Genomic DNA, 15114 nt, shown 5'->3' on the forward strand with positions numbered 1-15114 from the left:
AAGACCATCTGCACTTGAATTTCTAGAACAACTGAATGCCACAGATTTGTCAGACAGTTATTGCTGAAGTAAAGTTTAACATGTAAGTTAAACTTGACTCCTATTATGCGTTCAAACATGCTTTAAAATTATTGGGTGTCCATTTTTCATGTTTTGTGATCCATGTATAACCATTTGGTTGAATAAAACCAACAAAAGATCAAAAGTACTTAGAGACAAACTCAAACAAATTCACGATGTGCACAAGAGGGTCCTAACACTCAAATATACAAATCAAACTCAGTGAAGCGTTAGCAGCTTTGGTAAATCTTTGGAAAATCACTTATGTCAACAACGCTGTGGTTTTCACTGTAATATTTGGTGTTTCTAAGTGAAAAACACATATTTCTCAAGCATCTCAGTGCGGGATCATTTGTATTTGGACAAATAAATTCAGAAATTCCCCTTTTTTCCATCACTTTTACTAGAAGTCTAAGCAATTGTTACAAATGTAGCAGAGCTGTTGAGGTGCCCTAACTGATTAGGAGCTGTCAGGTGGTGTTCACACTGATTCTGTGGGAGAAGAGTGTATCAACAGTAAGAAACTTTTATTTATATTTAAACTTTACATTTTTAACAGAAAAAGACTCCCACAGTCTCACTGAGGTTCTGATAACTGATTTAACCTGGTCTGTGAGGACATAGGGGCAAGTTGTTTTAGAGTGTGTGTTTGGGAAGCGCAAAGTGTGTGTGTCTGTGTGCAGGAATGATGTGCATCACCAAACACACACACACACACACACACAATAACCTGTGATCAGTGACCTCTCTATGTAATGAGGTGATTGATGGGCTATCTGTGTGTGTGTTTAATGACCCCCCCCCCATTAGCTTTGTCCCAGACAGACAACATCCCGCCTCCCATTCAGACTCTGACGTCACACCTCCCCCTCACACACACAAATACACACATACACACCTTTCCTTCTGACCATGTGAACCTCTTCCCCCCAACCCCTACAGGAAATAGTTGCTAGCCATGACCGAGTCACCGCGGTGACAGTTAACAGAGAGGTGGGACGCCTGGGGTCAGAAGTCAGAAGGGGCTGAGGGAGTTCTCACTGCAAATGGGATGCTGGTCTCTGATTGGCTAGTGATGGAAATGATGTGCAGGTGTGTTTGCCTGCAGGTAACCAGACAGTGTCTCTTACTCCTATAGGAGTGTCTCCTACAGGCAGATCATGTAGGTGACACTTGCAGCTCAGTGGCTCAAATACCCTTGGTAACACCACATGGATCTTAGAGACCTTGGAGCCTCTTTAGGACTGGTGTCCCCTCCAGTACCAGGAACATTTTCAAAAGTATGTGAGCCCTCCTATCTATGTCTGGTCCATTCTCTTTGGGGGATGTCCAGTAAAACACTGGAAATTCCAGGTGATCTGTGGAACCTCACCATTTGACTTCAGCACTTTCTGTAGACCCCCTCTAACATCACCAGCTTATCTTACTCTTTGATTTTAACCAACTTCTTAAGGAGCCCTAGAAAAACTTTAAGACCCATTTTATACTCTAAGGAATAAGAAAAGCTCCTTAAGGAAACTTCATCAAGGACCTCTTGCAGATTTTCAAGGATTCTTGGAGTCTCCTCCAGGCCTTCATAATAAGATCACTGTGTTTTATTTGAAAACAAATTCTTCTTCAGGTTTTTGGTTTGTCAATCATTTCATCCGGTTGATATTGTTTTTTCGGTGGTTGTGTGTGTGTGTGTGTGTGTGAGCATTGTTGTAGTAACCCCTAGGAATGTGTGACATCACAGCCTTGGTCATATAAAACTCTCTGTCTGCACGTCGTGCGCAGACGAGTCCTAATAGGACACACACATCAAACAAATATCCAAACTTTCCAGTGATCTGACGCCAGTAATAAATAGCTTTTTATTGGAGAAAGAATTTAAAATCAAACATTTTTGAGGCGTTTATGTGATTGTTTGACGACCAGCAGGATCTCATAGGAATTTGTTGGCAATTTTCTTTGTACATTTGGAATTTTTTTGGACTATTCCTTCTAGGTAAGCTTTGTTTATCCTATTCTTTATTAATTCAAAGGTCAATAAATGTGATCCTAAGTTTAAAAATTTCATGTGTTTTAATATGACTTTACCAAATTTAATTTAAAAACTTTCATTAATCTAATTATTTCAATTTATAAAATAACAATGAATCTTAGCTGAATGAATCTTTAATTAACATTTACCTAAGAATCTAGACTCATTTATAAAATAAATAAATAAATAAATAAATAAAAACAAATAAAAGCTGAATTTAGCCTAGTGCGTTTTACTCTGGATAAAATTTAACACTTTTGTTTTCATATGTAAAAATCACAGTAATCAAATTATGAATGGTATTGATTACTTATCAGAAACTAAATGTGAGTAATAGTAAAAGTAGAAATTTACACTGTAGTTCTACATCAAAATAAAATGTATATCTTATGACTCCAATGCTAAACCTGCTCTGTATCACTGGAGTTCACTAAAACCATGGAGCAGTGTAGGGAGAGATTGAAAGCTCAAGACTTTAGCTCCTGACTATGAAAGAAAAATTTTATCTTACTAAACATAATTTCTACGGATATCTTCAGCTAAGAGAGCATTGTTATTAGGAAAATCCAAGTAGCATCTACATAATACAGCATATAAAGCTCAGAGAATCAAATCAGCTTTCTATTGTGTATTGTTAATAAATTATAGAAACTCACCAGCAAAATTTTATAAAGGAATATCAAACAAAGAAAATATGTGAGGAATCCTCAAACCACTGCTTCTCGAAGAAAATAATCAATCATAGCAAAGGCTCAACAAACAGGGGTTCAGCATTTTTCGGGAAACAGGACAATAAGATAACAGGATAATAAGAAATAATGTTCTTTGTGCCTCATTTCTATAATTTCACAAAGAAATGAGGCAGAGATGTTTCTCATTATTGACGTCCAAAGAGCTTTCACTGCCAGCCAACACACCATCAGTATGCTAAAACACAAAAGCTAATCCACCAGGGAGGACAAAATCATTAGGTACATTAAGGGAACCAGATGATCAAGGAATTCGACTGGTGAATGACAAAAGAAAACTGTTCTTTGTAAAAAAAATCTAACAGTTGTCCAGATAAAGAAAAGTTTTAGGGGTAGTATTTAAACAGATCAATATAATCATATTGCTTTACCTGGTTGCAATTCCTTTGCAAAGTTTTAAAATTTGGCTAAATATGAACACTTGATAAAACTTCAAACAAACTTCATATTTTTAACCTTTTTAAAGTTTTTACTGTTGCTTAAATACAGAAGAACTACTTCATTTGGCAGCCATACATGCCCTCAGCATATTAATACTTTTCATTAGCAAAAGGAATTTGTCCATGGGTACAGCTCCAGAACAGCATCAGGCAATAATAAATTAACACCCTCCAGCCAATCAGAAACTACGACAGTCTGTCGCCATGGAGATATTTGTTTAATTTCTTTTGTCTCTTTTCTTCCTCCTCAAACAAAGATGGCTTCTCCTTTGTCTTCCTCCTTTTTCGTTCCTCTACTCCTCCTCTTCCTCACTGTTGCTGTGGAGATGAGACCTTCGCCGCAGCAGGATGACAAACAGGTCTGTGGAGACTATCATCATCATCACCTTGTGCTCGACCTCCTCTTTTAACTCTTCCCTCCACATTGTCATTGTCCTTTTTTTGGCTCCTCATCTGCCATCACTTCCATCTTCATTTTTATTAACGTTTTCATTCTTCAATTAAATGGACTTCAATTCATGTTTATCCTGTTATTTTTACTCATCTTCATCTGTTTCATCATCATCATCATTATCACATTCTCTTGAGCTCCATTCTTTTCTTTTTTTTTTTAAACTTTCTTTCAAACATTGCAAAAGGAGAGGACTAATAATGAAGCCCTGTGGAACCCCATGGCTCATTCATTTAAATTAAACTGAGCCCCGCAGCCTTTCTTTGCTGTAAGTTCTTGTATATACAACAGCTGTATTTTAGGAAAACAGAAGTCGAATAAAAGTCTTCTTCTTTTCATTTTAATATAGTGTTTGTACTATAATATTTTGTGTAATTGGTCTGCAGAGGAAAGTCTTTGTGGATCTAAACAGTAACACATTGGCTTAGGTAAACTACAGGTTTTACACCAACAGCAAAACCTGAAATGTTCGGCTTTTCCAGCAGAATGTTACTGACAGAGACAAAAAGTAACAAAGAGAGACATAAACAATTAAAAATACATGTAATACAAATACACAAGTAAACAAAAAATAACCACACTATATTACAAATTACTAAAAGAAATTACTTCTCAAATTACTTTTCATCTTTGTCAGTTACATCATCTTCCTTTGCTCTATTATTACTGTAACTTGGCATATAGCAAAGTTCCTTTATGCTTATCCCGAGAGTTCAGGGTCGCCGCAGCGGATCATTGTCTGCATGTTGATTTGGCAGTTTTTACGTTTTTACACAACCCTCCCCAATTTCTATTGGGCTTGAACCAGCACTGCATAGCTGGAGAGGGGAAGGGGCTGTTAGGGGTTCAGTGTCTTGCCCAGAGGACACTTCGACATGTAGCCAGGGCCGGGGATCAAACCACTCACCCTGTGGTCCGTGGACGACTGCCTTTACCAACTGAGCTACAGCCGCCCCTTTTAAGTTGGCATATATTTGTCTTAAAAATAAAATCAAGCATGAATCAAAAAGTAAAGGACCAAAAGCCGTTGGAGAAGCCCTGTGGAACTCTACAGCTGATCATTTCTTCCAAATATACTGACTATTCTTATAATGAGTCTGTGCCATGACTGGCTGCATTTTGACAAGAGCCGCATCTAATATAGTTATATCAACCTTTTTTATAAAGAAGACATTTAAATTTTTCCACTTCACATTAAACTTAGCTTAATTTAACTTCTGCTTTGATCAAACCCAAGCTGAAAAGACTACAGTAAACTGAAGTTTAACCTCTCTCTCGTCAGGTATTACACTCTCTTTTTGGCTCCCACCTCTCTTCTCTCATCCTGGCGCCACCCACCTCTCAGGACATCACAGAGGGCTCAGCTGGACATCCTCCCCACTTACACTCATCTCCCTCTGTGGGATTGGCCCTAAATCGTGTCGCTGGAAAGGGATTAGCTGTCAGCAGACAAGAGGCGGTCCCTCGGTTCTTCCTCGACTTTCTGCAGCGACAAGCCAAAATGAGGAGGCGGAGCAGAAAGTCGATGATGGGTGGAAGAGGATGCTTTGGGATGAAGATGGACCGCATTGGCTCCATCAGTGGGCTGGGGTGTTAAAGGTGTGTTACTTTGATGACACATAGTGACGCCAGCACCTGTGTGATAACACTGCAGGTGACCCTGAGCTGACCTTGCATGACCTCTGACCCCCAGGATCATCTGATCTTTCAGTCAGAGACTCCATGTTGGAAACTGTACTGATGGACTAAATTTAAGGAAATCGGGGCCCATACTTTTCAAACCACACAACTTTAAATTACTTCAAAGTAAAATTTACTATTTATTATACTATACTATTGTATAATTTTAATGTACTATTTATAACAATAAGTATAGCATACTATTGTGCATTTTTTAAATCCGTGTAAAATCCTGCAGTCTGCAGGAATAATTTAAACTGAACAGGCTTATATTTTCACAAATAACTTCCAATAGATTTTATTTGGATAAACCAGCCTCCTCCAGAACCCACCACTTTTGGGGTTTTATTTGGAAAATCCAGCCTCCAGTGCCTTCCGATTTTAGAATTAAAGGGTTTTATTTTAAAGTTGTGGCATGTTGCAGGAGATTTATGAAAGCTTGTGATAGTATCTGTTGTTGTATTTCGAAAATACCTGATATTTCACAGTGTTACAGTAACTTCATCTTAATAATTGGAGACTTTATTTTACATTTGCGATATTTCCCGCTTGAAAGTAACACAATAGAAAACATGAAAATCTGTTTGAAATATTTTCATATTAACTAAAGTAAAAATCTGTAATAATAAAAAATGAAGAGCATATATTGAAAATGTAAAAATAAGTGATTGCACACACCACTGCTAAAACTGTTTCAGCTAATGTATTAGTTTTATTCAACAATCCACTGTACTGCAGTTTTCTGATATTTTGCTGATGTTTCAAGTCAAACTAACTTTTAAAAGTCCCAAATTGTTCCAACCCCTATTAAGAAGTTGATAACTACGGGCCCTGGCGTAGTTAAGAAGACACAGGTATTCCTACCAATGACCTCTGACCTCTGGCTAAACCATAGCCAGCAGTGAACCTTGTGTGTGAGACCACCATGTGTTAAACATGCAGATGTGTGTGTGTGTGTGTTCCGGAGTGTGTATATGTGGACCAGCTGACCAGTCTGACTGCAGGGTCAAATAAATTAGATAGAAACTGCACTTGGCTCATGTTGTTTCTGAGTTAATACTGGATCTAATGTCTGTGTGTGAACATTTGTCACCGACTTTGCAGACCTGCTTTTATTTCTACTGTGTGTAGTGATTTTAATGTGACTTAAGGGCGGCTGTAGCTTAGTGTGTAAGGGGAGTTGTCCACGGACCACAGGGTCAGTGTTCCGATCCCTGGTCCCGGCTATATGTCGAAGTGTCTCTGGGCAAGACACTAAACCCCTGACAGCCCCTCCCCAGCTGTGCAGTGCCGGTCCAAGCCAGGTAAAATTTGGGCAGGATTGCATCAGGAAGGGCATCCGGCGTAAAAACTGTGCCAAATCAACATGTGGATAATGATCTGTCGTGGTCACCCTGAACTCCAAAAGGACATGCTTGGATTTAGCTGTTCATCGTTCACCCCACTGTAGAATTTTGGCCAATATTACCCAGCGTTTGTCTTCCTGTCATCTCACCTGCAGCAATGCCATTTTAAAATGAATCTCTCAATTATCTTATGGTCTTATTGTTAATTGGAAATTTTTGCACAAAAGTTCCTTTTGGTAATCTGACAGATGGAGAGATCTAGGACTGACACTGACCAGTCTATCTCATAAAGTCAGGTACAGGTGTTCTCTGCTGAGTCATGTTTGTCAGCCATACTTGTTAACATTTCAGAAACGTGTTTCTATTAGAAGTTGCTAAATTATCTATAAGCAGAGTGTAATGGACATTCGTTGAGACTTACCTCAGTAATGACCCACAGAAAAAAAACGTCTCTGATTCTCCCTTTCTAGGTTTTCTCTTCTTAGTCTTGCTGAATTTCCAGGTTTTAACATGTCATCTAGATTCACATTTGTAAATGAAGCTTAGAATCTGGGTTGCTTACATTAACTAACTCTCAAAATTATTAATTATTTGTCTATGAGTAATATTTAAACAAAATAAACCCAAAATACGAGCTATTTTAGTGATTTAACACTCAGAAATATACAATATGGTGACTCAAAGGGATCATATTCCTCCTTTATATAAACTAGTTTTGTTTCCCGCCACTAGAGCGCAGCAGGGAGACATTTTAAATCGGCCCTTGTCACGTGACGATGTCGTCAGCTTCAGGATTGAATCACTCAGCTACCAGTCGGCTAACGGTTAGCATTCGTCCAACAACACGGAAACCAAACCGACTCCCCTGCATCGGGACCCCTTCACTGCCTTTTCTTCTCCTCCTCTTCCCGGTTGTTCCGGCTCCCCGTCCTCCTGGTCCGGATTGGTCCTTTAAACCCGAAAAATGTCGGCGGTGCAGAGGATGAAAGTGGCGAACGAGCGGCACAGCAAGACCATCACACAGCGGGGACACGTCCAGAAGACATCGGTACTGACAGCCAAGCTAATGGGCTAACGTTGACTCAGTGGTTCTGGCTTTTTTTTATACATATAATTTATAGCCTGCTTCCGTGTTTTACATATTATCCGAATATATGTGAACATGCTCAATAGTCGCGCTGTAATTACCGGTTTTAGGCAAAAATACGAACAAGTTCGGAAAGCAGCGAACGTTAGCTGCTAGCCCGAGCTAACTTAAGCTATATCACACACAGTTATGTAACGTTAATTGTTATTGACGTAATATACAATGTGTATAGTGATTATTGATCGAGTAGCCACATTCACGTCTGTGCCAGTCGTTTGTAGCAACCATACGTGTAGGAGAGAAACTGAAAAAAACGTGTACAATTTGAAACCCCCAAATCCAAAATAATAGACAGAGCACCTCTTTCTGGGAATATCACATTAATTCTTAATTTAGGCTTAACATTATATACGAGTCTTGGCCTGTGCATTGAAATTTTGACAGGCCACCGTCGCGTTGGGACCGCGGCAGTGGGTGGAGGCGAGTGTCGGACACAAAAGAGCAGTTAAACAAAAATCAAAGTACCCGCTTGACGAATTGGAAGAAAATGTTCAAAGCCGAGTAACGATGAACACTTTATGTTGCGTTTGTCAGATATGAAAAGACCACTTTAAATATACAGATTCCGTTACTGAGGGCGTTCAGCGGGAAAACCAGTATACGACCACAGAAACCCTCCGCTGATATGAGTTTGTTTATATCGTTCCATTGATGTTTTGTCACTTTCACAATTATTGGAATACAAGAGTGTAACAGCAGGATGGGTCCTTAGGTTCAAAGGTAAATCATGAGTTTGACTAATGTAAACTTTCTTGTAATTCTGTTTCTTGTCATTCTGTCTCAACATCAAATGTTACTTTTTCTTTGTTGCATATTTTGTTGCATCTGCTGCACCTAATGTGTCACTGTGTTGTGTTTTTCAGCGGCCAGTAAACGAGGAGAAGTCTCCTGTGGGTCCGTGGCTGCTCGCTCTGTTTGTCTTTGTGGTTTGTGGTTCAGGTGAGTTTCACCTGGAAACACCTGAGACTACAAGCACAGGTGTTAACAGCTGTTTAGTGGGATTGCCAATGCTGGAAGAGCCTCTTAGTAACGATGGAATGTGACAGCAGAATGTCTGAAATGTCGATTGACTGCTAACTGTTGAGTCAGCTATTAGTGAACATTATAAAGGAAGTAGGGAATTTGTAAGTAGGGGGTGATTACAGATGCAGTTGATGTCTGAACGTTAAATGTCAGCAATTCACAAATTCTGGATTATGTAATATGTCGTATAAAGATGTTTCCTATTTTGATTTCCCTGACATACCTAATCAGCAACACTAGTATGTGATTATTTCACCATGGTAAATTTTCCTTGAGGTTAATATAAGTTACACATTAATTTATTTTTGTGTATCTCAGTGGCTGTAGTAGTTGTCTATGAACTGCAGGGTCCCAGTTCCTTATGACCACATGTCACAGTGCCTTTGGGTAGGACACTGAACCTTAAGTTGCCCGCTGATTTTTGATCCTTCCACGTCACTACTTGTAAGGCAACTGACTATGTAGATATGTTTTTACGTATAGGCCTTATTAAAACATTGTGTCTGTGGAGCTTTTAACTCCAGGGGTGAATTTTTGTTTTCAGTTCAACATTTTACTTTTAGTGACCAACAGCAGTGTTTATTATTAGAGTTTACACATCGTCACCTGTTAATAATATAGTGAAAATTGGTTGAAATGTTTTGGCTTGTTCAACAGGTTTGATAAAGTGGTTAAAAAAAGCTGCAGGAACTGAAGTATTTATCAGTTTCAGCATCTTAGAGCATGACACAAAAAGGAAGCTCATCTCTTATTTAAAACACCACAGAAAAAAACATGTTCTCTGCAACACCTAACATCTGTGGCCACCTATACGCACTAGAGTTCAGCTTTGCAGCAGGTTCCTCTCTGCTTTCTACAGACAGCTTCATTTCTAACACCCTGTCACACCTCATGGCTTTGATGGCATCCTACGCTCCACTCGGTTCAAAGCCCACAGATAATACTAAAACTACACGCAAATCAGCCAAATCATTAATGCCACCATCTTTTTTAATTGGAAAATATAGTGTATCTTCTATAAAAAGACTACAAACTAATAAATGCTTATGTGTCATTATGGTTTAACCACCAGCGTTAATGTTGTGGCCGATGACTGTATTTGTTAACCATATGTTATGGAATCTTAGAAAAGTGTGAATATGTATCAAGGGTTGTCGAGTAGCTTATTCATTACAGTTATTTTCTTCACTTCAATGTAAACGTAATGTGAGTCTGATTTGTGATGGCTCTGTGTTTCTTGCTTCTGGTTTCGTGTCTCTTAGTAGCTTTCAAGTCACTTTGTAGTTGTTTTGTATCTCTTTGTAGTGGTTTTTAGACCAGATGGTTTAAATCTTTTTGTTTTGTGCTTCTTTGGAGCTGTTTTGTGTCTTTGTGCAGTTGTTTTGTCTTTTTGGTGTACAATCTTTTTTTAACAGGTCCAGGGGCCTCATGATCTGTCAGTTGCCATAGACCTGTTCATACAATATATGACTGGGTTCGGGTCACGTATTTGATTCAAGTTTTTTTATGTTGAACATTAACTAATATTTAAATGTATTTAAAAGGTCTTAACATTTGTTTTTAACATGTATGATATGACTTATATAAGTCATAAAACAACAGATGCTTTATGTTTGTGTGTGTGTGTGTATATATGAAATTAATTTTGCGTTTTTTGTATGTTTGCAGCCATCTTCCAGATCATCCAGAGCATCAGGCAGGGCTTGTGATGACCTTTGACCCCTGTAGTAAGCCTGTCGCATATAGGAGGAGGAGACACACACACACACACACAAACAACGTTGCCATGATCCCAGCCATCAAACACACACAAACACACTCCTTCCTGTGGAATTTAACCCTGAGCTCGGTTTTATTTCTTCTTACTGTAAACTCTCTGTGTTTTTCTGAAGTAAATTGTTTGATTTTGTTTGTTTTTTATGCTCTTCACTGCTGATGAAGCTGATTAGTTTTCAGTTATTGATTGATTGTTGTCAGATGAAGTCTTAAATCTACTTCCCCTTAGTTTTCCAGCTGATTTTTATTCTCTCTGCTGTATTGTGTCTGGCTGAAGCTCCTGTTTTTATTTCCTCACCTGAGTGTCTTTGATTTAAAGGAAAATTCTGCTGATTTATTTTCAAATCTCATTAACTACAAATCCTGTAAATTCTAAATCAACCCTCACTTTTTACGTTTAATTTTTTTTCCTCAGACAAAAGATAAAAGCTGTTTATGTTCAAGGGTAATTCCTGCACTTTTTCTGTGGTGTTTTTTCTTTTTCACATTTGTGCAGGTTGTGGTTTAAATATGAACATTATAGTAACATTTCACTGGAGGAGAAAAAGTTTCAGATGTAAAAGTACTACCAGAGAAGGAAAAAAAAATAGATTTTTTATTTTAATGTTTTACAATAAAACTCAATGCTTCCTGTAAATATGTCACATTAACAGCCTCATTTTACAAGAGCTAGCACTGTGATGTCTTCCAGGAGACACGGTGTGGAAACATCTGACCCTTTCTCCATATATAAACCACATCATGTCTGTCTAAAGCAGAATAGGTGTGAGACGCGGTCAGACTTGTAAAAAACAGAAATGTTGACCAGACTTGGCAACGAGACAAAAGACATAACATACATTTCTACTGTGGTTTAGATAAATAGTTAGTTAAAAAGTTGATGTGTACAAAAATACCTTTTGTGCTGTCTGGTGTGAAAGGTCTTGAATTGTAATGTGTAGGCGGTGGGTATTTACAAAAACCCTGCTTCACTCTGCTCAAATGTTGATATCGGATTGACCTGAAGGTGCATTTAATCTTAAAAAACATAAAAATTAGTTGGAACCAGGGATTTAATGCTTCCAAGAGCTCATGTTATGAACATGCTGCAGGCCGACTACACGTTCATAAACTTAGCCAAAAATTAGCATGAACCTCAGCTTCTTCTTAATCTTTGACTTCACTTTATTCAGTAAACTGTGAATTTTTAACCAGAATAAAGCAAGTTATAAAAAAAAACACATAAAGGTTCAAAACATTTTTCACAGGACAGCACAAATATCCACTATTTAGTCTTAACCTTCCAAGTCAACAGAATCTGACAATGGTACAAGAAAAACAGCAGTAATAGTGCCTATAAAAAGTGATAATCCAAATTCAAAGTGAAGAGGTTTTTGTTGCTGTAAGAAAACACATTGAAATGGTATGAGGCGAATATCAAATATGCTGTAACACGTTTTAAGAATTAGTTATTTTCCCATTGTGTCTCTGCAGTTGTGGGTGAACTACAGGATTTGTATTTAACATAATAGCAGCGGTTTGGTCCTTGTTGATGCAGTAACCGTTTAGTTTAGTCCACTTGGCTCTCAGTCAGGAGGGTAAGAACTGAAGCAGCAGCTCCGGTGATGCACCTGTGAAGCAACGTTTCCACTGCAGAGGTTTTTACAACGTGGTTTAGTGTCTGCAAGGTGAAGCGCTGGATGACTCGCTCCACTTTTATACAAAATAAACCACAGATATTTTTCTCTACGCATTGTCTGTGTCATTTCTTGACATCTACAGTAAAATACTGTGAAATCTCCGTCAATGTTGATCCTGGTTTTACTCCAGTACTTTCTTCAATGTAGTAGCCAAGCATCTTTAAAGAGCATTATTAAGCAGTATTTACAAGAACGCCTGGTATTTTTATAGGTGGAAAGTGTGTCTGAAGTGTGTTACCCAAGTACAAAGTTGTTTTTGGCTTTATGGTTGTTTCACATGTTCATGTTTTTTGGTAATGTTGCATGTTTGTGGTTGCTGTGTAATAGTCTTGTATCTCTGTTTGGTCGTCTTATATTGTTCCGTCATTTTGAGGACTGTCATGCTTTCGTGTCTTCCATTTTTGGTGCTTTTATGTGGTCATCTTGCATCTTCCATTTCAGGCCTTGTGGTTGTCTTTGTCTTGCACAAATGTGCTAATAGAGACAGTTCTACCTTATCTGGTTCAAATTAGAAAGAAAAGTGACATGTACACATTAATGCATGAGTAATTGTTATTTAATAATATAGTATATACTGCATAGAGCTGATTTACCCGATTTTCTAATGCAGAACAAATACTTGCAACAGTATTTCTACAGTCTGTCAATGATATAAGTTTTCTACTTCAGAAATTCTGTCTTATTTTATTAATTTTTTTGAAAACTTAAATTGTTTTTTCTTGACAATTACAAGGTACATTTGAAAGGTGTTAATGAAGTACATCATAAAAAGAAAATTCACAGGAATAAATAAAAATAACGAGGCCCCACTCGCCCCCCTTCCGCCTCTACGTACTGACGTATTGCCGTCAGAGCAAGAGAAGATGGCGGCTGTGCTGAAGGCGGAAGGTAAAGGGGCTTTAACAGATTGTTTTACCCTCAGACACCCCCCTATTCGGCCCACTTTGCTCTTAACCTGATGTATTTTACATTATGTATTCAGACATTATTAGGTACCGCCTGCCACTGTTTAGCCCGCTTTATATCGGGCGTACAACCCAGCAGCTCAGCTTTCGGATGTATTTAATCGCTGTTTACAGAGACCAGTGTAGCGGCATTAGCGTAGCCTCGCTAGCCGGCTCGCCGAGCAGTTGAACAGCAAACCGTTCATGTAAATACTAATTATTGAATACATCATATTCTGTCATTTGCTTTGGTCTAAAAGGAGGGTGTGATAGACGTTAGTGCTGTTGCAGTATGAGCTTCTGTCGGCCTGTTAAATTATATATTGATGCGAAACTGAGAGGCGTCCCAACGTTAGCTTTAGCAGGCTGAGAGGGATTGAGTTCCTGGAGCGGGCATCACAGCTCCGGGAGGCTTCCACAGCAGTTAGGCGAGTCCGCGGTCTCCTGGAAGGCCTGTGTTTATGTCTGTGGGTGGAGTATGACAGGGAACACTGTGAGTATGACAGGGAATTAGGAGAATTTGGTAGGATTAACGCAATTACAGGAGTAATCTACCACTACATTGATCTCCGATTAATCGGTGGAGTCGACCGTTAATCAAAATACAGATTATTCTCAGTTTTTAGCCTCGGAAATCTGGAAATTTTCTGCTATTAACTCATGTCAGCAAACTAAATTAGTCTGAGCTTGGAAATGTTAAAGAAAGTAAACATTATAGAGTAATTAATATTTAAACAAATAATAGAAATAATGATGTGTTGCAGCTGTAGTTGACGCTGCATGTGTTTAATGTGAATTACTTCATTGTTCAGTTAAACATGTAATGACATAAATGGACAGTGTTTAAGTCTAATCGGTTATATAACTATACACAAACACAGAAGAACATACAGACTCAGTTATGGACACAGGCGCACATCTCTCTCCATTCAAAGTGAGAGCAGATTCAGCTGTTGCTTGGCAACAGGGAGCTATTGAAGGAGTGTGTGTGTGTTGGATTTCAGGTGTGTGTCCTGTTGCACACCTGGTTGTTTCCTATCGACTGACTGTTTCTATGTGTGTGTGTAGTGGGGCAGTGCGGGTGGCCGTGCGTTGTTTGAGACTTATCCTGCATGGACTCGTCGCCATGAGCAACAAGGAGATGGTTTCCATGGAGACAGGTCAGTTCCACCCACCTGTCTGACATTGTGTTTTTCAAATTTATTCTGGCTTTTACCTGAATGTGCTGCAATCACTTTTACATGTACAAATTTGAAACTGGAAGCAGTTTGATAGTATAAGTTTTACCACAGCTGGAACATAAGAAACAGCAGAATCAACAGATGATAATTAAGCACCGATATCTTAGGGTACAGCATTATAGGATGATGTCCGTATCAGTCCCATGAAAATCTTCATACCTCTAGTGTTCAGTCATAAAAATAATCTGGATGATCTGGAGGTTGAATACTAAGATGTCACCGTGGACGGCCACTTTGGTCCGACGCTCTCTAGGACTTTGTCTATTTTTATGTATGTTCTGTGTATTTGTCCACTCTAACCCAATTACATACACCACAAGGGATTTGCTTTACATCAGATTATCCACTCCACATAATTTTTCACCAGCATTCTTACACCCAGAAGCTTATTTTAAAATCTTGGTTGGAGGAGCAACGGCTGTCTATGGTCATGGAGAAGACGCAGGCGTGGGAAGCGTGCTGGTGTGCTTGTGAAGCGTGGACTTAGCACAGCCCTCCCATCAGTTCACCTGGCTAATCTCCGCTCCCCGGCCAATAAAATGGATGAGCTGCTAC

General features: G+C 38.8%; 3 protein-coding genes across 8 annotated transcripts in view; all 3 read left to right on the forward strand.

Moving 5' to 3' along the window:
• The first annotated feature begins 1777 nt into the window (after positions 1-1777).
• Positions 1778-6463, forward strand: nppcl2 (natriuretic peptide C-like 2). Its single transcript, XM_067522951.1, has 3 exons — positions 1778-2047; positions 3530-3631; positions 5006-6463. The coding sequence occupies exons 2-3, from the start codon at positions 3530-3532 to the stop codon at positions 5318-5320; spliced, it is 417 nt and encodes a 138-aa protein (XP_067379052.1). The 5' UTR covers positions 1778-2047; the 3' UTR covers positions 5321-6463.
• Positions 6464-7536: 1073 nt separating this feature from the next.
• zgc:85858 (uncharacterized protein LOC405879 homolog) lies at positions 7537-12423 on the forward strand. The gene is made up of 3 exons (XM_067522959.1): positions 7537-7797; positions 8760-8835; positions 10588-12423. The coding sequence occupies exons 1-3, from the start codon at positions 7714-7716 to the stop codon at positions 10626-10628; spliced, it is 201 nt and encodes a 66-aa protein (XP_067379060.1). The 5' UTR covers positions 7537-7713; the 3' UTR covers positions 10629-12423.
• Positions 12424-13127: 704 nt separating this feature from the next.
• camta2 (calmodulin binding transcription activator 2) overlaps positions 13128-15114 on the forward strand; it is a 35147-nt gene continuing 33160 nt past the window's right edge. For 3 of the 6 annotated variants that reach the window (XM_067522820.1, XM_067522822.1, XM_067522823.1), the window contains exons 1-2: positions 13128-13262; positions 14387-14478. In XM_067522820.1, the coding sequence (XP_067378921.1) occupies positions 14445-14478 (34 nt within the window). In that variant the 5' untranslated portion in view covers positions 13128-13262; positions 14387-14444. Of the gene's footprint in view, positions 13263-13325; positions 13812-14386; positions 14479-15114 lie in introns of those variants that run through there. The other 3 variants (XM_067522825.1, XM_067522821.1, XM_067522824.1) reach the window with 3 other exon arrangements.

Source organism: Channa argus, chromosome 12 (assembly GCF_033026475.1).
Source record: "Channa argus isolate prfri chromosome 12, Channa argus male v1.0, whole genome shotgun sequence".
Classification (NCBI taxonomy): Eukaryota; Metazoa; Chordata; class Actinopteri; order Anabantiformes; family Channidae; genus Channa; species Channa argus.